Raw genomic sequence first — 23,977 nt, 5'->3', positions numbered from 1 at the left:
ATTAATTATTCTGTATAAGCATCTTTATTGATTTAAGTAAGATGGAAAACACGTGGAAATAACACTTTAAATTGAGAATAAAAAGACAAAATTGAGGGAAAATGTGTAACGATAGCTATATAAATGAGGACAAGTATTATATTGTTGTATAATTTAAGATTTAGCTATCCTAAGCAAAAGGAAGTAATTTTATTCTTTTTTTCTTTTAGTGTCAGTATTTTTAAAAATTAATTGCAAGCTTCACAGATTTCTGATTAATTTTTAACTGTGGATAATTAGTTGTATATGTGTGCTTCGAAAAATTTGTTTCATGTGTAACATTTTTTTAATACAAAAAAAAAAAAAAAAAGTTGATGTTAGTTTTTTTTTTTTTTTTTTTTAAATCATCAATCAGCAATTTTATTGCATGGAATTAAATCTTTTCTAAATACACTGGAAAGGAATATTAAAATTACAACTTATTCACTCTTGTGCAATATACTTATATAAATAAATATCTGAATTACACTTGCACACGGCTTCCATATCTCATTAGTGGGATGAGGATGATTAGAAACTGATTTGCGCATAACAAAGTCTAGAGGCAGTTGCACCAGTGTTTTTAACAATTCATCATGGTTATCTGTGTGTGTGTTTTCTATTTGTGGTGTGTCATGAGTATAAACTTCTATAATAAAATAGTAGTGTCTCCCATATAAGCATTATATTTCAGTTTTTGTTACTATTCTTGAGTATTTGTCCCGAATAAATGGTGGTGCTTATTAATTGGAGTCTTTTGAATGTATATATAATCAGAATTCTGTCTCTGTGTATTCTACAATTTTTTAATTTTTTTATGCCGTGTTGCCATATTTGATACACATGAAGTTTATATTCTAGATACATTTGGTATGTTTGATTATTTTTATATCGTGTCATTTTTTTTTAGTCTTCATTTAAAATTATTAGTATGTGTTTGGTTTATTGAACATTTAGATAAGGGTGAGCTGAGGGGTGAAGAGAAATGAAATGTAATTGAAAATATGGCTGACATTTATTGAGAAAAGTTAATTTTGTATTCTGTATTTAAACTTAAAAATTCTAATGTAAACTAGTAAAATACACACATGTATGTGTATATATGTTGCCTGGCAAAATGTAAAATGCTGCCATTCTGTAGAATGGCTAGGCATAAGTAGTGTATAATGCCAGAAGTTTTTAAGCAAAGTATGAAAAATTAAAATTATTACACACCTTCTCTCTAGGCATTGTTTATAATACCGAGGCATTCTATATAATGACTAGTGCTGTTTAGACAAAGTATGAAAAAGGTTATGATAAGGCTATTATTTAAAAGACATTTATTCCTCAAAAATACAAATGTTATTTTGAAAAATTAATAAAAGTGCCATTAAAAACTGTTATTCAAAATATCTAAAAAAAGTAGTGGGCTGATCTTGATACAACATAATAAATTTGTATTTTCTATCTGGCTGAGACTGAGAGTCAGTAAGATCTACCTGACAACGGAAACTAAATTCTGAAACAGTCATAAGTTTCACAACAAAGCCCTTTTTAATACCTTTTCGTTTTTCTGGAAAGTCTAACAAAGGTGGTTGTGCAGTTCAATTTCATTATGTGTAACGTTTTCGTATTTGGTTGATATGAAAACAGATAATATGATAAACATATATTATGTTGTTAATACACAAACAGATAAAATTATTTCAACATTCTGTCATTTTATCCATGTGCTGTACTCATATGAGTTTTCATGAAGTTATGGGAAATAACCCTGTGTCCTTGATGTAATAGTGTATAGTATTGCTGCTTTCTTTAACAGGATAAATGAATGTACACTGCTGGCCAATAAAATTACAACACTAGGAAGAAATGATCAGACAAACGTCAAAATCACGTGAAAGGAAGAAGAGGTTGGGATATGCAAATGATTAGTATTCAGTGCATTTAGACGATGGAGGATAGAGAAACAATATTTGGAGCACTACATAAAAGAAAACTTGTGTAGTGGATTTCTCATTCGGAAAGTGCTTTGTAAGGTTGGAGTTTTCTGAGAATATTGAGCTATGCCTCCAATAATAAGAAGAAATGCTTACCAGCAAATGTCAAAATTTGACAGAGGCAGGATCATTGCCTATCGAGAGTATGGATTATCGTTCCGTGATACCGTCCGTTGCACTGCTCGAGATCCAACCACTGTCATATGAAATCAATGGGTTGCTAAGGGTCATACGGAACGACATGCAGGATCTCAAAGCCCTCTTATGACTAATGTTCGAGAGCAGGGCTGAACCATAGCATAGACAAATCAGACTTAGGGCCCAGTTTTTTTGGGGGCCCGGTCACTTTGGAAAAAAGTGTAAAAATAAGTTTCTTTTTATTTCACAAAATAAATAAAAGTTATCCATATTTTGAATTTAAATTTAATCTAAATCTACAGGTTTCCTTTTTTATATAGATGTACTGATATAAATGGTCCACTGTACATGAACTACATTTCGCTGACTAGCTGATCTGTAGGTGGGGCGTGACATGTGAAAATGGGTGCATATTGCAAAAGTACAAACATTAAACATAGCAAGAGTAAAGAGATGATTTTTTGCTCTAAATATTAAATTTTTGGAAGTGATTAGTTAGTTAACGGATTGAAGTAGCTTTTCATATGATAAATCGTATAAATATTTTATAATTGAATTACTAAAAAAAGGAAGCGTAAGAAGAAAATGCAGGAAGAAATGAATAAACAAAAAATGGTTTGTTTAAATATGTTGTTAATACACAAACAAATAATATTGACGTGGAAGTTAATTATTGACTGAAGCAAAGATTATAGAAAAAGAAGTTGGTGAATATTCTGGAAACCAGGAAGTACACACCGAAGTGACAGAAAGCAGTAAAACTGAAATTATAGTAATAGAAATGAAAAACATAGAAGCCATGCTAGATGTTGTGGAGAAAAAACAAAATGCAAGTGATGAAGAAGATATACCTAACACCGTTAATGACACTTTAATTTTGGAAAATTTGGACATTTCTTTGTGGCCTTTAAATTTAACAATAGACATGCAAGATTATTTGCTTAAAAATAAACCACCATCAAATATTTCATTTATACATAATGCTAAAAATGTAGTAACAGGAGGTGGGAAAACTGTAACTCGGCTATTAAAGAAAAATGTTTTTATTTGCAGTAAAGTAAATAGTGAAAATGTTAAACGAGAAAGGTTAATGTGTAGTCCAAAAAGTAAAGCAATTTACTGCTATATTTGCAAGATATTTTTGATCAAACGAACAACTTTTACAGAATAATACTCAGACTGGAAAAATGCAAGAACATGAAAATAATACTGATCATAGGCATTCTATTAAAACTGTAATGGCAAGAAATTTAGTTGAGGGACGTATAGACACTATAGTTGAAAACCAGTATTTAGAAGGAAAAAAAATATTGCAAAAAAAGTACTGCTACAGGTAGTAGCAACAATAAAGTTTTCGGCTAAAAATTCTCTTGCGTTTCGTAGCAGTAATGAAATCTTTTCTGCTTCCCATAGTATAAATTACATAGGAGCTCTAGAATATTTGGCAGAATTGATGAGTTCTTAGCTTCGCATATCAAAAAATTTGGGTCAGCTGGAAGAGACAACATGGGTTATCTTTCATCGATTATTTGAGATGAATTTATTGAATATCTGTGTTCCAAATCTTTGTAACAAAAACTGTTAGAAACATTAATGTCAGAAGGTAAAGCCGACAAAGATTTTTCAATTATAATTGACTCTACCCCTGATATAACACATGCAGAACACTTAATTTTATTATTGCATTATATATCAGAAGATGGAATCCCAACAGAGGATTTTTACCACTTTTGCACACAGGAGAATCATTAGAAAAGGAAGTTTTAAAGAACCATGAAATATTCAGTCAGGGTATTTACAACTGTTAAGGACAAAGCCATTATAATGCAGCAAATTGGCCTGGAAAATACAATGGGCTCCAAAACCACATTAAAAAATTTGTTAAATCTGATAGTAAGTAATGCTAGTGAATCACGTTTGCAAGCCGTAACATATTTTGATTTATTGGAGAAATGCTAGTGAATCATGTTTGCAAGCAGTAACATATTTTGATTTATTGGAGAACGTTTATACATTTTATTTTTCAGGTTCTACTCATAGGTGGAACACTAAGAAAGTTTTGTGTAGCAAATAATAAACACTTTACAGGGAAAAAAAAAAAAAAATACTACAAGGTGGTCTTGTAGAGCTTGATGCAGTCAAAGCAATTTGCTCTGGGTTCATTGAAATAAAAATGATCTACTTGTGATATATCTCTAGATAGATCTCAGAAATGTTTTATAAAACTGATATCCTAAGAAATAGCAAACAGTATTAATAATTTAGAATTCATTTTATTAACAGTTATTTGGGATAACATTCTTACCAGAATAAATGCAGGCAGTATATTCTTACGAGATCCTACTATGCCAATGTTGTTTGCTGCAAGTATTTTTGACAATTTATTTAATTACGTTAATAGTTTAAGAAATTTATTTCCAGAAATAAAAGCAGAGGAATTAAACATGTCAGAAATAAAAACTTGTTCCGATACTAATAAAAGGTAACGAAAACGGAAAGAATTTTTTGATACAGTTTATTATGATGTGGATGACGAAATGTCATGTAATCAGGGTCAAGAAAGAAGAAGCTTTTTAAATGAAATTGCTTTTACATAATATGTGGCCAAATATCTTTTTAGCTAAAACTGCATAGCAAAAGTTACAAAGACGCGAATGAGATTTTAGAAATATTTCATACAAACTCAAATGACAATGTATCAATTAAATTTGAAGATACCACATTACTAAAAAAAATGGTACGGAGAAGACATTGATATGAAAGAATTGGATAAGGAACTGTTACAATTTCTGTTACTCTGAAAAAGCCAAAATTTAACGTTGTCATCTGACATGCTACAATTTGTAAAGATTACAAAATTTGCATCGACATTTCCAAATATGAAAATCATGTTATGTATATTTTTAACTTTGCCTGTATCGAATGCATCTGGTGAAAAATCATTTTCAGTGTTGAAATTCATAAAAATTTTTTTACGAAAATCATTAAATCGAACAAAATTAACTTTTTTATCTGTACAATACATAGAACGAAATATGTTGAATAATATTAATTACGAAGAAATAATTGATAAATTTTCAGAATTGAAAGCTAGAAAAGAAATTGTTCAATTCATTTCATAATCATTTTTCCAAAACTATGGTTTTTGACATTTATCAGTATAAATTTCGTTTTCCTTATTTATGACATATAAACAAAAAAGTTCCAATTCTATTGATTGGATGGATACATAATCAAACGCATGTTTATAATTATACTAACAATGGACACTGTATTAAAGATTTTTGAAAAATTGACTATTTTTGTTAATTATTATTATATACCCATCATTTTATTGGAAAGTTCTTGTAAAAACTACATAACCCATTGGTGTAGTGGGCCCGCAGGAGAAAATGTGTAGGGCCCTAAAATAAGTTAATCTGTCCCTGCCCGAGAGGACAGACATATTTTGAGATCAGCATAGTTCGAATTGATGGTAATTTGAAAGCAGACCAGTACATTTTTTACATCTTACATCCAGTTGCTGTGCCCTGTCTTCGGGGCCTGCCATATGCCATCATCTAACAAGAGAGTGCAAGACTACATGTTGCACTTCGTGTCCCGACATTCCTCGATACACAGTGTATTCAATTGTTGCTCAGTGTAGCATAGACTTGAAGCAACATAGAACAAGTTGCCTATTTCTGTCATCCAACCCAGTTCAACTCCATGCCTAACCAAGTAACGACCATTTTAGCTCCCAGGGGTGGCAGCTGTTTCTACTAATTTCACACCTCTGTAAAACTTTAAACTGCTTACAAATTTAATCATTTGTCTTCAAGCCATACTGTTTACGTACAATAAATAGCTTTTTTTTTTTTTTTGTATTTGTTTTGCTTCATGGTGTTGCAGTTTTAATAGTTAGCAGTGTACTTTTGTTTTCCACAAATATCATATCCTAGTGATTCAGCAGCCAGTAGTCCCATGGTTCCTTCTTAGTAGTCATTTTGGCTTTTTTACATCATTTATTAACTTCTGATAAGTAGTTTCGGTTCTTCGAAACAAATGAACAAATGTATTTCATACTTTGTTGTTTTTTCATTTGGCATTCTATAGAAAGCCTAGAAAATGTGTAAAATATGAATCATTTCATACGTTGCCAGCTAGTTTTAGGCATTATATACGATGCCTAGGCATTCTGTAGAATACTGGATTTCAGGCTTTACTGGTAATTATATACACACACGGAGTCTTCATAAACTATTTGAACATGATAAGAAGTGTATTGCTATCTAACAAGATCAAAAATATTTACAGTGAAAGAGGATCATATTCCACTCAGAATGTCAGGAAAGAGTAATTCTGAAATAATTCCAATACATGTAAGTTGTCAGTTCTGTCCTCAGAGCTGGATTTATGTATAGGCTATACAAGCTATAGCTTAGGGCCCCCACTTTCTTAGGGGGGCTCCCAAAAAGTTAAAATATAATATAAATAGTATTAAAATATAACAGATTTATAAAGGGCCCCATATCTCAAATAGCTTAGGGCCTTATCAAGTCTAAATCTGGCTCTATCTGTCCTGCAAGAAGCGTAGCAAATCTCGACTTTATTACCATCAAGCATCTGCTGTGTGCAAAGTTCTAGTAAAAAGTAGTAACAACAGTTGTAGTTGATTGGCTCATCAAAGATTCAACAGAAAGTTTGGATGAATTAAATATGTTCTTTAAGAGTGTCACATTTTTCAGTGCTTCAGATTTTTACTGTAGAAACTTGTGTGAAATGACTTTGTGCAAACCATGGCCAAGTTATATATATGAGCAGGATTCGTACGGTCCTTAAAAGTCCTTAATCTTTTCAAAAATGATTTTTGGTCCTTAAAAGTCCTTAATTTTGGCCAAAATGAATATATGGTCCTTAATTTTGCTCATTTGACATTTCTTATCATTTCTAATGATTGCCATTCTATGTGTGAATTGCGATTTCTCATGAATATGGAATTAAAATTGCACGGCTCTTAACCAATTTGTTGCCAGATTTGCGTTGCAAACGATTAAAAAAAAAAAAAAAAAAGAACAATTAGCTACCCGAACGAAAGTATCGGTGTCTGATTGGCTATTCACCCAATCTTTCGAAACAGGTGTTATATATAAATTTAGGCAAATTGTGACGAAAGCGTGAAGCCGGAAGTTCTTTAAGAGGCGAAAGTGATGATGAAGGTGCTCGAGAAAAAGGGGGGGGGATTCTGAAAATATTTGCCAAAATTAGAGCAATCCCAACCTGGAAGGCCACAACCCTTCCGATGCCAATAGGAACGAGATGCCTGGAAAGTGCATTTTCAATAAACTGTGGCTTCATCAAGCTGACTACAAAGACTGGATATTGATGGATGGCAATCCTTAAATGTGGTCTTTGTCTGAAACAAATTGAAATTTCTAGAATGGGAGAGTCAGCGCTGAAAATTCACATGAAAATTAAGTTTCGTTTTATCATTTCAATTTGTTTTTACACGGTTTTGCTTAGCTTAATTTCTGTGTTTGTTTCAATTAAGCCATAAATTAATTTATCACCTTCTACGGAGTTTATTCTCTTTTGCACATACTATATGTATGGGATATCGGGATTATGAGTTTATTTCTGCAGAGGGTTTGTTATCGATTTCGCGGGAAATCTGTTGGCTCCATTTCGATTTTAGGTCGCCAAGGGCAAATTCGGTAACGCTAGCCGAGAAAAAGTGAAGTTCGGAAATACGTTTAAAAGCTTCAGTAGACAATTAAGTACAGTCAAAAGTCGTTAATCCGGACTCGTCGGGACTTCGGCGATTCCGGATTATCGATTTTTCCGGATTATAGATCATCAGTTTAAATCTGGTAAAATGGCATGCTGAAATTATAAAAGTAAAAATATGAAACCGTAATTTACGAAATAAAGAACAATTATGATCTAAAGGGTATCAAAATTTACAAAAAAAAGCTTAATATTTATTTGTTTACTTTATTAAACATTTCTTTCAATGTAAGTTGTTTCAGTTGCTTCGTTTTTTATGTGATAATGCATTCTCTTTAATTCTATAAACAGACATAATTTCTTGTTCAGTTACGAAGTTCCGCTGTTCAAGTCCTATAATTGCTGTGTCGAGAATAACGACTAATTTGTCAATCGAAATTTTTTCGTTTTCAATAACCTATGTCACTTTCTTCGCTATCGGAAGCGAATTATAATGACGAGGCATTTGATTTAAATCATATCAAAGAGGGAGTACATCGAGATGAAATACTACATTGAGTAAGCAATTATAAGCCAAATAAAATAAAAACATCTGCTCTTAAGATAAGGATAGTGCTGACAAATCAACTTCCAATTCATTGCACGCCGCCGCAGCGTTAAAGATAAACAAAGTTTAGATAAACAAAGAATATGCCTTTATCCATTTTTTGCAGCAATTCCATTTTTTGTTTAATGGACTCCGAAAGATACTTGCGCTTTGTATATCCTTTACATATTAGTAAATATATATCGGAAATTCTATTTGACATAATCGAAAGTTCAAGCTTACTTTTATAAAATTGCTCTAACAGTCTGCAAAAAATAATAATCCGGATCCAACTCGAACATTAAGGAACAACGCAATCTGCAACATTAACTGAAATAGATAATTAGATAATTTTAGCTTAGCTTATCCCGTCCGTTATACATTAAACGTGCATTCGTAAACGTATTTTGCGCACGCGCACACGCAAATTCGCAGCGGTAAAGGTCTTACGCGCATGCGTCAACACGACGCATGCGCAGAAATTTTGTAGCTTTGAGGTCCGGATTATGGGTGTCCGAATTAACGACTTTTGACTGTATTTGGTTTAAACCTATGTTGTTGATAGTAATGTTGGCAGTGGTGATAAAGGTAAAGCATGTTTTGCTTCCCTTAAAATAAAGCTAAGACTAAACTAAATAAAATCCTTGCTTTATTCCGTAAATAAAATAAAAGAGTTAACACTTTAGCCTTTACATTTAAAATCATTTAGTGAAAGCAAAGTAGCATTATGCTAACTCATAATAACACAAGAGAACAAGAACACCAAAAAAAACTTTTTGGCGATACCGGCGTACATATATATTATATTCGGCCAACCCGCCGATCTTGACGTCATCGGCCAATCAGCGGCAACCACGTTAGCTTACCGCCGATCGACCTCCGATCAAAATTTGCATGTGGAAAACTAAAGCCAACAAACGGCCCTCTTTTCCCCATGCAAAGACAAAAACAAAACTTTCACAGAAGTTCATAGTTCAGTTCTATTATACAAAAATACTTATTGTCTTTAAACACTGAAAACATCTAAACAAAACTTTCTTAAATTAACAGCAGTCATTGCTTTTGTAAATAAGTCGGCAGTATTTAATTTACTGGTGATAAATTCAAGGTCAAACACTCCATCATTTACTAGTCTTCTAACAAAGTGATATTTTACGTCTATATGCTTAGTTCGGCGATTTTCTATTGGCGATCTAGAAAAATCAATGGCAGACTTGTTATCACAAAATAGTTTACACTCTCTTAAATTAAACTTTAAAATTTCATCTAGTAAGACATTTTTCGTCCACATTAATTCCTTCGCTGCTTCAGATAAGGTGATATACTCCACTTCCATGGTTGATAAACTTACACATTTTTGTTTAACAGTTTTCCAGATTACCGGTACTTCATCTAAATATAATATAAATCCTCCCATGGACACGCGGTCATCTCTATTACTTGCATAATCAGCATCTGAATAACAATGTAAATTTAGATGTTTAATCTTTGATAAGTTTAACTTATATAATTTAGTACTATTGAGATAACCAAGCAATTTCAACAATGCTTTCCAATGCCTAATTCCAGGATTCTCCTGAAATTGTGATAAGATATTCACTGCATATGTAATATCAGGCCTTGTCCTGTTAGCTACAAAAACTAAACATCCTAACAGATTTCTAAAGGGTAATGTATGCATTTCCATAATTTCTGCACTTGTAGATGGACAATCTAATTTTGTAAGAATAGTGCCCTTAGCTATGGGAAGTGAAGTTATTGGTATCTGGAAATGTTTAAATTTTTCAAAAATTTCTTCGATATATTTTTGCTGATGTATAAAAACCCATTTTCATTCTCTAAGAATTCAATTCCAAGTAACGTTTTAGTTTTGCCTAATACTTTAAGATCAAAAAACTTACTCAGCTGTGAAATTACTTTATTTATACTATATTGATCTTTACTAAAAATCACCATATCATCTACATATAACAAGATAATTACATTTGAACCCTTATAAACACAATTACACCATTGTATTTTCTTAAAATGTAGATTTTCTAAAGTACTTTCAAATTCACAAAACCATTCACGGCCGCTTTGATGTAGACCGTAAATGGCCTTGTGTAATAAACACACTTTATTTTTCTCTTCGATAAATCCCTCTGGTTGGGTCATATATATTTTCTCATTTAGGTTTGCATATAAATATGCGTTCTTTAAATCTAACTGACAATTAGTCCATCCATATAAACATACCAGTATAGTGAAAAATATTCTTATGATTGAAAAATTTACTACAGGACTGTAAACGTCATCAAAATCTTCACCCCTTTTCTGCCTGAATCCCTGTGCTACTAAGCGTGCTTTGTATCTAACCACTTGATTCTTTTCATTTCTTTTTAGCGTATAGACCCATTTGTTTCCTATTATAGTTTTATTTTCTGGCTTTTCGACTAATTCCCAAACCTTTCTTTTCTTTATTGTGTCGATTTCTTCTTTCATTGCCTTATCCCATTCTTCGGCAATTACTGATTCTCGTGCTTCTTTAAAATTTTGTGGGATAACTATTTCTACGGAATTTGCCTCTTCAGACACAGAGCGAGTCTCCTGTTCCACGAAATTAACTTTCCCCGAGTATTCGTTTTTTCCACTAAAATCGAACTTATCTTTTTCATATTTAATATTTCTTGCCTCACAATACTTTTCAATATCATTATAGGATCTAAAACGGGTGTCTGTTCCCTCTACATAATAATATATGTCTGTACGTGTTCCATCTGGCCTTTTAACTGCTTTTCTTTGCCAGTTTAAGTCTGATACTTCTTTCGGAGTAGATTTGTCATCTGACAACTTTATTTCTTCTCTAGAAATTTCCTGTTCTTCATCTGATTCTACTAATAGCTCAGATTCCTCTAGTCTTTTAAATTTAGGTTTTGATTTCTGTTCCAGGATGCCATTTGCTGCATACATTTTTTCATCGAACTTCACATTACAGGTTTCTGTTAATTTGCGTTCTTCTGGCAGCCATATCCTATAACCTCTAGTTTCCTTCGCATATCCTACCATGATTCCTACTTTGCACCTCATTTCTAATTTATTCCTAATCTGTTTTGGCACGCCAACATAGGCTTTACAACCAAATACTTTAAAATAAACAACACTGGGTTTTCTATTTAGGAACTTTTCATAAGGGGTTCGGTTGCTTTTATGACATACTCTGTTCCACGTATGTACGAAACAGCCAAGAGCTTCTGCCCACCATTCTTTTCCCATTTTACTGTCATTAAGCATAGCTTTAACTGCGTCTAATGCCGTTCGGTTAAAACGTTCACACACACCATTCTCTTCTGGGGTGTACGCGTTCGTGCGTTCAACACTAATTCCATTTTCGGCTAAGTACCCTTCGAATTGCCTATTACAGAATTCCCCACCATTATCAGTGCGTATACTTATTAATTTTCTATTTGTCAGTCTTTCCATTTGCCTATGATAATTCTTAAAGTTGTAGAACGATTCGTTTTTATTTTTCATACAATACACTGTTACTAATCCACTATAGTCATCTATAATAGCAAGAAAATATTTACTCCCACCCTTAGATGGAACTGGTAGTGGGCCACAAACGTCTAAATAAACCAACTGCAATGGTTTATCCGATCTCTTCGGAACAGATTTAAAAGTTATTCTACTAGATTTAGCAATAATACACGATTTACACCTCTCTATTGGTTTTTCAATTTCTGGTAACCCTTTCACACTTTGATTCTTACTAGTTTTCTCAATATAATCAAAATTTACGTGGCTAAATCTCCGATGCCATAGCATTGCATCGTCTATTTTATTTAACTTTCCAATTTCTGTACCGTAACCAGCTTCCCTTTTACCTGTTGCATATCTAAATGGTTTTACGTGATAAAGTCCGTCATATCGTTTAGCGTAGCATAATCTATCCCAATTATTAAAGTATATCCACATCTTCCCTTTTGAAATCACAAAATGAGCACCAGCCTTTTCTAACCTTGCTCCCGATAATAAATTTCTTCTTAGATTTGGATTATATAACACATTATCTAACTCAATCCAATTTATTCGATTGCCTACTTTTACTGCAAATTTGACAGTACCCTTTCCTAGTACTTTGCTTTCACAATTTCCTACAGCTAAAGACATACGTATATCGTTTATTTCTTCGAAATTTGTCATTAAATTTCTATTATTACAGAAATGAGTTGTAGCTGCAGTATCTATGACCCAATTAAATTTATCTGCGTTACCTCCTTTATCTGTAGTTGTTACATAATTTTCTACTAACATTAATTCTTTATCTTTAAACTGTCCATTTTTATCGTCTATTTTAAACTTCTGATTTTTACTTACATTTTCTTTACATTGAGCAATTAAGTGCCCAAATTTATGACATCTGAAACAAGGTCCTATTCTCATATTCCCCATTTTTTTCTTAGATTTAGTTTTGTTTTCAACTTTATCTTTCGCTGAGTTTAAACTAATAGTATTAAACACGCTTACCTTGCTGTCTTCTAAATTGGCAATTACCTGGCGAAGTCGGCTTTCTTCCCTTACCAGCTCTTCAGCAATTCTTTCCAGCGTAAAATCTTCGTCCTTCCAGCTATATATCAACTGTACAATGCCGGAGTATTCTTGGGGTAATCTCCTTATTGCCTGAAATCCTTTAAAAAGATCTGCCAAGTTGTGACCAGCTTCAGCCAACTTCTTTGCAGTCATTCTTTTTCTTGCGATGAATAATCCTATTTCTTCATTTGGCGTATATCTAATACTAAAAAATTCATCCAGTAACTGAATTATCCTTGCTCTTGTTTTGGGTTCGTATTGCTTCTGTAGAACTTCCCACGCTTCTTTACCACTTGAACATTCTTGTATCAGCGGCCTGAACTCAGCTTTAATTCCGTAATATAATGTAGTGAAGGCTCTGTTCTCCCTCAGTGTGAACTCCTGCTTTTCACGCTTTGTTGCACTTTTATCTAATTCTTCTTCTTTGTCCTCTATGAAGCTCCAACAATTTCTATCCAGTAACAGCATTTTCATGTCGACTTTCCATCGATCCCAGTTGTCATGGTTTAACAACTCAAAACCTTCAGGTAGTAATGACATCTTCAATTAAGTGTGAGCACAACGACTTAAACAAACTTCTAAGACAGGTCAGCTTCTTTTCGTGGATAATGGCCCTCTTCACCTACATTCCTTCAAAGCTGAGTTGAACTGGATGACTGATTAGCTGTTGACGCTGGGCCCATAACCCTGTTGGCAGTGGTGATAAAGGTAAAGCATGTTTTGCTTCCCTTAAAATAAAGCTAAGACTAAACTAAATAAAATCCTTGCTTTATTCCGTAAATAAAATAAAAGAGCTAACACTTTAGCCTTTACATTTAAAATCATTTAGTGAAAGCAAAGTAGCATTATGCTAACTCATAATAACACAAGAGAACAAGAACACCAAAAAAAAAACTTTTTGGCGATACCGGCGTGCATATATATTATATTCGGCCAACCCGCCGATCTTGACGTCATCGGCCAATCAACGGCAACCACGTTAGCTTACCTCCGATCAAAATTTGCATGTGGAAAACTAAAGCCAACAAGTAATGCATAATTTTTGCTAATGGCGATACAATTATTAGTTGAAAATAACTAATTAAAAATTTTTTAATATTTTTAAAGCTGAAAACAACTAATTGAAACTAATTTTCCTGAATTAACTAGATGCAAAATTAACTTTCATGAATTACTAAAGTTATTGGGTAGAAGTTTAACTGAAAATATACATTTCGTATTATATATATATATCATACAGTCAAAAGTCGTTAATCCGGACTCGTCGGAACTTCGGCGATTCCGGATTATAGATCATCAGTTTAAAGGTAAAATGGCATGCAGAAATTATAAAATTAAAAATATGAAACCGTAATTTACGAAATAAAGAACAATTATGATCTAAAGGGTATCAAAATTTACAAAAAAAGAAAAGCTTAATATTTATTTGTTTACTTTATTTAACATTTCTTTCAATGTAAGTTGTTTAAGTTGCTTCGTTTTTTATGTGATAATACATTCTCTTTAATTCCATAAACGGACATCATTTCTTGTTCAGTTACAAAGTTCCGCTGTTCAAGTCCTATAATTGCTGTGTCGAGAATACTGACTAATTTGTCAATCGAAATTTTTTCGTTTTCAATAACCTATGTCACTTTCTTCGCTATCGGAAGCGAATTATAATGACGAGGCATTTGATTTAAATCATATCAAAGACGAGATGAAATACTACATTGAGTAAGCAATTATAAGCCAAATAAAATAAAAACATCTGCCCTTAAGATAAGGATATTGCTGACAGATCACTTCCAATTCAATGCACGCCGCCGCAGCGTTAAAGATAAACAAAGTTTAGATAAACTTTATCCATTTTTTGCAGCAATTCCACTTTTTGTTTAATGGACTCCGAAAGATACTTTCGCTTTGTATATCCTTTACATATTAGTAAATATATATCGGAAATTCTATTTGACATAATCGAAAGTTCAAGCTTACTTTTATAAAATTGCTCTAACAGTTTGCAAAAAATAATAATCCGGATCCAATTCGAAGATTAAGGAACAACGCAATCTGCAACATTAACTGAAATAGATAATTAGATAATTTTAGCTTAGCTTATCCCGTCCGTTATACATTAAACGCGCATTCATAAACGTATTTTGCGCACGCACATACGCAAATTAGCAGCGGTAAAGGTCTTACGCACATGCGTCAACGCGACGCATGCGCAGAAAGTTTGTAGCTTTGAGGTCCGGATTATAGATCATTCCGGATTATGGGTGTCCGAATTAAAGACTTTTGACTATATAACAAGCAAGGTAGTTAGTACAATACTGCAAGACCAATTTGGTCTAGATAACATTTTGCGCAATATGCTGCAATATAAGTAAATTAGAAATTGTAGTAAGCTCGCCTAAAAGTTACCAGGAGCTGTGGGCCCTCCGTTAATTGATTGATGATTGGGCATTGTCATCGCAATGAAAAACTTCTGTTTAACTTCGCTAAATTCTGCTGCCTGTTGCGGCCATGCGAGCTCTGGTGCTGGTTCTGGCTTTATGTGAATAACAAATCAGTTATTCTTAATTCAAGTAGCACTAAATATAATCGTTTGTCCTATGAGTATCATTAACAAAATCTATTTTTAGCATAAAGAAAGAAATTTCTGCTAAATCTCCCCTTGTCAAAATTTTAGCACATTAAACTTAAATCTGTAATCGGATAATACTCTGTTATTTGGCGTCGCTGCATGATTCATCACTCAAGTTGTCATCCGTTGATAAACATGTGGTGATGAAAGCAAAATACAATAAATAATGATTCCCGATTTCGGCATCAAGGATATAAAATATTAGTTGGTGTAAAATTAACAAATGTTTCGGTTTGAGATTATGCCAAGCAGATACGCAGCTATGGAGTCAAGTTACTAATCACACAAATTTATGCTAAAATAATTATATCTTCAATAATGAGATATTTTATTTAGCTCCAAACTGAGATTAAGAATCGGGATTTTCGGCATGTTTTTTTGGGTGTACTCCAACTGCGCTGATGAAAATCCCCCCCTTGTCCTGAGATAGTCCAACTGCGCCGATCAAAATTTCTTTCCCCCGTTGGCCACAGGGTTACAGTTTTATTTTTCGAAGCCAACTATAGTCAAAAGGAAAATAAAAATAAAGAAATATGTTTTTTATAAATGAATAGTGGATTAGTTGCCAATCTAGAGAAACTAAGCTTCGGCAACAACAAAGATAACGCCTTCTTTTATTATTATTGTGAATTAAGTCATGCTTAATCCTTTCTGGAATTTATTCCAGGAAATAAGTGTTTAAGATTTCTAGAGTAAATTTCTTAGGGGTTGAAATTTAAAAAATACAGCAGAAATGAGAAGAGAATTTAGATCTCTTTCATATCATAAGTTTATTAAGCATTATATACCCTACACTCCTTGAAACTGAAATACAAACATAGTGGCACAGAAAAATATTTTTTGAAAAGAACTATGTAGTAATGCATAAATGAAAGAAATTAAATAAAAACTCTCCAAGAAAATATATAATAATTATTACATCAAACACTCTCTTGACCGCAAGTGATAGAATTTTGTTTTCTCGTTTATCTTTCAACAAAGCTTATACAATTAAATAATCACTTTCATTGCGTAAAATTATAAACAAATGTAAATTATTATAGAAAATGCATAATGTTAAACACTACAGTGTGAAAGGAAAATTCTGGAATAAAAATGTTAAGAAAATTAGATGAGAAATAATCCATAATTTATTGATATCCATATAAACTCTATGCTTTTGGAAAAAGTTACACATAATTTGCACTAAGGTATCAATCACCGAAACCAAGTTAATTTCTTTCCTTATTTTTTCTTATCAGAGGGATTTGTAAAAAAGACACGCTAAGGTGAAAAATTTTGCAATATTTTTAAAGAATAAATTTTAAAAGTATTTTTACTTCATGAACTGAAATTTTTACACAGTAAATAAGTACAAAAAAAGAAAGAGTTAGGGGATCACTGGGACTAGAAACTCGGGTCGAACTACCAATGTTTAGTGACTTTTCCGCTTGATTATAAGACCTTTTGAAATTAGGCTGAACAGTATATTAAAGAAAATAGAAGATACAGCACACGTAAGAACAAAAGTGGGCTGAATTAGAGATTTACATGTTTAATGAATAAGTTAAACTTACCTGTATGCCATTATGAAATATTAGGAAGTAGCATAAAAGCATGAGTGAAGAAGGCAATGGCAACTAAATCATTCTAATCTAAATGTATAATATTATCAGTATCTGCTATTAATTTCAATACTGCTGAAAAAATTATAAATGAATTATATTATAAATCATATGAACTCGTTGCATTGTAAATTACAACTGTTAGAAATATTATTAGCGTGATTTAGCGATCATCTTTGTTAACAAATAATTTCAAGTAACTAATTTTACAAATAAGTCAGCCTGAAACTAGGTTAGAAAATAAGCTACATGCTGAAGATTAAGCTTTGCCAAGGTGTTAGAAATATCTTCTGTTAACTAGAGTTATGAAGCAAGAATTTGTAAAAATTATCATTTAAATATAAATTGGCATAAATACAATGCAAATTATATAAATTTTACATACATGAAAACTTGAGTACAGTGCTACAATATGTGAAAAAGGAATGGATTAAAAGGGAGACTGAAAATTCCAGGATATGAATATACGGGAGTTTGAATTTTTTTTTGGTTAATTATAAAAATTCTGATGACGCTCATAATTATCAATTTATTAATTAAATGTGTATTAGAAATTAAATGTATGCCAAAGTACATCAGGTGGAAAACAGAATAAATATTTTCTAGTATTAGAATATGGAATTTGTTAAAAGTTTGTTTCTAGTATTAAATATAATAAAGTTAAATATAATAAAGTTCGTTTCTAGTATTAAAATATGGAATTCATAACAAAGTTAAATAACCTTAAAATAACTTCAATGATTAAAAATGGAAAGCTTAATATGGGAATATATTGCAATAATATTAGTGTGAATTTAGAACGACTTAATAAGTCCAATTTTTAGATTTAATAAAGATAATTTTTATAATTAAATTAGAACTGTTTACCTAAAATGGTAAATTTGAAAGTTAAAACCATTCTGCTGTCTAAGAAGATTTGTTAATATTTATCTAGACAAGAAACTTATTTAAGGTGAGCTACAAATCCGAAATTTGATACGTTGATTATGTATCAGTTTTGTGTATGTCATTAATCTATCAATTTTACTATTCAAAACTGATATATACAGGGTTGCCACACTACTGGAAAATCAGGAAAACCGGAAAAAGTCAGGGAATTCGGAAATTGATCAAAAAATTCAGGGAAAAGTCAGGGAATTTAAGTGTTTTAGTCAAAATCTGGAAAAGTCGGGGAATTTCATACAACGATCCCGCCAAAAAAGGCGAGTTTTGCGCCGACGTCGGAAGAGATCACTTTTTTTTGGCGTATCACGTGAGTGTCATTCGGGCTGCTGGCATAGAGCCAATTTTTGCAGCTCCAATTTGATTGTCTTTTTAGAAAGGCAAAGCAAGTTTGCCCCAACTTTTGGTTTCCAGTAACCTCGAGAATCGCATGTGCAGTGCATGAACTAAAGAAAGTACCTGTTCTCGTATAAAACAAAATGGGTTTAATCCTAGTATACGGTACCATGAAGGTTAGAATTAAAAAATTATGTATTGTAAAGAAGGAAAACCTCTCTGCAACAGACGTGGCTCTGTTCCATCATAGCGGGAAACAGCTGTGCATGCCCAATATATCTGTCGCCAAAGCTCGAAACCGGTGTCGAAGTTCGAAGGTCACCTTATCAAGAGTTCATAAAATGAATATCGTTTAAAATTTCTTTAAACTCTAAAGGAAAAGAAAATATTTTTTGGTGTGCAAGTAAATTAATTCATGGATTAGTTATTTTGAGGAGGGGGGGGGGAATCTACGAAAATCCGTTTTTAAAATTATTGCAAAAAATCCAAGAAAAAACGTTTCTTCTTGGATTTTTCACAATAATTTAAAAACGGATTTTCGTAGTTTTCTTTTTTGTCAAAGAACGTTTCTTCTCAACACGTGTTTCTCAATTTCCTGTACACATCGCGGAGAGGGAAATTCTGGCCGTTCCGTCGTCAAATCCCTTTACAAATTTTCCCTCCGCTTTTTACATAGACTTTCTTTGGTCAGAATAATCTCCATGTATGGTACAGCGGGATTTGGTGACATGATGATGGGGTCATTTTATTCTTGGTGACAATTTTCAAAATCATGCGAAGGTCATATCGTATACTAGGATTTTACCGCAAAATCTTTTTTTTTTTTAAATAAATACCTTGTCATTTTGCAGTAAAATAAAAGAATAGTAATCAATCATGTAGGATAACCATGTAATATAACTATATTCGCTAAAATATCGTTGATTATTCTAATTAAATTTTTAAGTAATTATTTTTATGTTATTCATATCATTTAATGTTCCTTCTTCCCTCTAAATTTATTTATCATTAGTAAATAATATTTCCAAATTTCAGGAAATTTTCTTTGGCATAATCCTGAAATTAATTCTAGCAGTATGATGACATCACGAAATTTAATGCACATATTTTTTCCTTATGTATACTGCGAAATAAATATAAAATACCTCAATTTAGTAAAAAAATATCATTAAATAGATTTTCTTTCGTTTAGCGTGCAGAATGTCTGCAAAAAAAGCCTTATTTTATTCCAGATTGGGCAGATTCTAATCTCAATCTTCAGTGGAGAAAACAACTCCTATTATAATTATATTTGTGTTTTCAAGTGTTAAGGTGCCTTTTAAGAATACACCTCACACAAATTAAATTTACCTAAAATCTAGCCTAACTTTTAGTATTGCGTTGTGATTTATAAGAACCGGATAAGCCTCGTGTTGAACTGGGGATGATCATGAGTAATAATTAAATAAAACGTACTGTTGTTATCCAATGTATATATCTTAAATTTTATTAAGTTTTTTAAGCGGAAAAGTAAACAAAATTATCAAGCAAAGTGTAGCAAGAATAATTAAGAATAAATGTCCTCTGGGATTTATTGAATTTACTACACAGTACAAGTAATACCATAATTAATTTACCTCTTAGCACAGCCAACGTACAGTACGCGGATAGACTGGAATTTTCTCAAAGCATACCTGGAAAAGTCAGGGAATTTCATTCTCCTGTTTGAGTGGCAACCCTGTATATATATATCAGCGACTAAAATCTACAATTTGGAAAGTTTTTAATTCTTACAGAGAATAAAATAGATCTGGCTCATCATTCCTTTAAGCATCATAAAACTTTAAAATGAGTGTAAATGAAATTTATTTTTTAGCACACGCCAGACTTTAAATTAATATTTGTTTTACATGCACGGTTTTTGCAATATTGATAAACGAAAATAAAGGCTTGCAGTCTCAATAGAATGTCCCATTAATGGCAATAAACGACTTCTTGTAGCACCCAATCATCTTGGAAAGAAACGGGGGACAGGAAACGTCGTGCAGTTCGTGGATTTAAAAAAGAGGGGGACGGGGATTTTCGATCAAATTTGGCGCAGTTCGTACCCTACCGTTTTTTATGATTAGGAAAAAAATCTAATGCGCATGCGTATCGCATACCCCTTCCCTTCAAAAAAGCCCTAAAAAATTGGTTGGTGGTGGCTTTGAGGTCCGGATTTTAGATCATTCCAGATATTGGATGTCCGGATCTCGGACTTTGTACTGTATATTTATATATATATGTATAAATCTTTCAAAATATAACTACCAGTATGGATTCACTCTTTTAAAATAATTCTACTTTAATTAAACTTAGGAGATAATATAATCAATCAATATTGTTTAGGAAATAAATTATATATATATATATATATATAGTAAAAAAATGTATATTTTCACTATTCAAGTATTCACTTCAAACGACTTCTTGTAGCACCCAATCTTCTTGGAAAGAAATGGGGGACAGGAAACGTCGCGCAGTTCGTGGATTAAAAAAAAGAGGGGGACGGGGATTTTCGATCAAATTTGGTGCAGTTCGTACCCTACCGTTTTTTTATGATTAGGAAAAAAATCTAATGCGCGTGCGTAAAGCATACCCCTTCCCTTCAAAAAAGCCCTAAAAAATTGGTTGGTGGGGGCTTTGATGTCCGGGTTTTAGATCATTCCAGATATTGGATGTCCGGATCTCGGACTTTGTACTGTATATTTATATATATATATGTATAAATCTTTCAAAATATAACTACCAGTATGGATTCACTCTTTTAAAATAATTCTACTTTAATTAAACTTAGGAGATAATATAATCAATCAATATTGTTTAGAAAATAAATTATATATATATATATATATATAGTAAAAAAATGTATATTTTCACTATTCAAGTATTCACTGTGACAAGTATTCTTATCTTGTCACATGAACAGGCCTCTGTGGAAAGGGGCTTCTCTGTAAATAAAGCAATTGAAATTGAAAATTTAAGTGACTCATCATATGTTTTTCAAGGCACAGTATTTGATTACATAAAATTTTCTGGAGGTGATCTTAATATCGAAATTAATAAAGAAATGAGATCAGCACCAGCTTCTGCAAGAAGTGGAGTTCGTTATTTAGAAGTTCAGTATTTAGAAGAACAAAAATCTTTAACTAAATCTGAAAATTCAAAGAGGAAAAGAAATATTATTGGCGAAGAAATTGATTATATGAAGCAGAAGAAAAAATTTCTTCAAAGGGACATTAAAGATGTTAATGAAGAAGTAGATGCTTTAGCAGATGAAGCTGAGACCAGCAGAAACATTGATTTGTTTATCAAAGCAAATGAACTTAGAAGAATAGTTAAAGAAAAGGAAATAGACATAAATAAATTAGATATTAAAATAGCTGAAAAGATTTCAGATTTAAAAAATAGCACAAATATTTTGTATCTTTTATTGTACAGTTTATTATTCTAGTATCTTTCAAAAAATCAAGGAAATAAATTGTATGTTTACAAATCAGTTATTTTAATCTGCAAAATATTCTTACATTGTGATTATAATAGTAGTTGACTGTGTTTAAATAAATATCAAATAAGTTAAATAATAACCATGTAAATCTCTAAAATAGTGACTGTTATTAGTGTAAAATACACTTATACATGTTTTTCAAGAGATTATGTTCCTAATTTAATGTTATCTACTTCATAACTTGTAGGGAGTTAGTTTAATTTTCAAAATTGTTTTATGGTAAGTATTAAATTGAATTTAATAATAGTGCATAATACACACTTCTGTTAGTTTCTTAAAGTGAAATTACAAGCATGAAGTCGGTTGTATGGTAATTGCTTTATTCTATTCATTTTTTTCTTTGCTGATAGGTCCTTAATTTTTTCTTTGATGGTCCTTAATTTTCATGTAAGGAAATGTGTACGAATCCTGTATGAGGAAATGGCAGATTCCCCCCTCCCCCATTATTGAAAGTTCAGCATGGACATTTGTTTAACTTTACTAGATTCTTGAATGCTCATGGTTCTATTGTAAATATTGTTTGCCTGATAGGCACTGTGAGCTCACTTATTTTTTGAAACAGTTTTCAAATATTTTGTATATATATTCATAATGATTGGAAATATATATATATGCATTTTCCATTCATTTAGAGTATTTGCATTTGTAATATTGAATATATAAAAATTATTTTTTCCTGCCTCTAGTGCTTAATTGAGAAATTGGAGGAGCAAGATGTTGATGGATTCACAGATGCTGTAAAAGAATTTGATTCGATATCTCGCTTAGATCAGTGGTATACTACAATTTTGTTACGAGTCAAAAAATCCATTCAAGACACTCCTGATTTACGTTGATCAGTGTATATTGCATTGTAAGGGAAAAAAGTATTGTAAACTATTTTCTGAAATAGAAATTTCATATGAAATCTTTACATAATTCTAAAATTTTTCAAGCTGACATTTTTCAATTGTTAATATAAATATACTGTATATATAGGAATAAGTATTGAAATTTATTCCTTCAAACTGTTCATATTTTAGTGAGAAATTGTACGAGTAAAATATATTTGTGCATGAAATGCATTGATGTTAAGTATTCTTTTTTTGCTGCAAGGATCATGTGAGTTTTGTGAATATGCTTGGATTGTTTCATTTGAATAAATATTAAAATATTTTTAATATTTAATTATACTGAATTTTGGAGAAATTTGAAGCAGATGAAATTTGAAGCAGATGAATGACACTTAAAATTTTTACTCATATTTGGGCCTAAAAATATTTTACTGACTTGGCACTGGTTTTTATGTAATATTGCACACATATACCAAGTATGAAATTCTTAAGATGTCTGTTAAAAAAAAAAAAAAAAAAAAAAAAAAAAAAAAAAACTTAATAAGTAATGTAATACTGGTATACTCTGACAGTTTTGTCCATAACTGAAGTTATCAAAGATAAATTAGTGTTGTAAAAATATTTGTAAAATTTCATAAATACAGTTCTCGCCAAACTTATCGATTATAAAGTGCGTGTGATCTTTTTCAACCAACATAACCACTTTAAAATTTTCACTGAATTAAATAGTTTAGCTGCATATTCACAGTATTCCATTTTGATTGTTCAAAATACAGTTATTGAAAATAATTGATCTAATGTAATTAATGCTACATTAATTGGATATGTATAAACAAAGAAGAAAATCTCCTAATTTTTTTAGAGTCATTAAAATATTGACAGAAAATGTCATATTTTTGTAATAAAATGGTTCATTTTGTATTCATCGTGTCTTAGTAGATTGGATAACTAGATGTTCCTCAGTTTAGAGCTGGCTTTCTGGGTCACCAAATTTCATTTCATGTACCCATTCAAGATATATTGAGGATGTATTTGTGCTATATCTTATCATAAGCCTACATAATCAAGAAATTTACATTGCTACTACAATGGAGGCAATAAAAAAGGT

At 31.6% G+C, this 23,977-nt stretch overlaps 1 protein-coding gene across 2 annotated transcripts in view; it reads left to right on the top strand.

Annotated features, from left to right (window-relative positions):
- Window positions 1-23,100, top strand: part of alphaSnap (Alpha-soluble NSF attachment protein) — a 92,435-nt gene extending 69,335 nt beyond the window's left edge. For both annotated transcript variants that reach the window (XM_085811395.1, XM_085811396.1), the window contains exon 10: window positions 22,723-23,100. In XM_085811395.1, the coding sequence (XP_085667521.1) occupies window positions 22,723-22,872 (150 nt within the window). In that variant the 3' untranslated portion in view covers window positions 22,873-23,100. The remainder of the gene's footprint in view (window positions 1-22,722) is intronic.
- The last annotated feature ends 877 nt before the right edge of the window (window positions 23,101-23,977 follow it).

Source organism: Stegodyphus dumicola, chromosome 2 (assembly GCF_044657685.1).
Source record: "Stegodyphus dumicola isolate Sdum_Otavi_A_Nest chromosome 2, ASM4465768v1".
Classification (NCBI taxonomy): domain Eukaryota; kingdom Metazoa; phylum Arthropoda; class Arachnida; order Araneae; family Eresidae; genus Stegodyphus; species Stegodyphus dumicola.
Note: the sequence above shows the minus strand (reverse complement) of the source record. Positions and strands in the feature narration are given on the sequence as shown.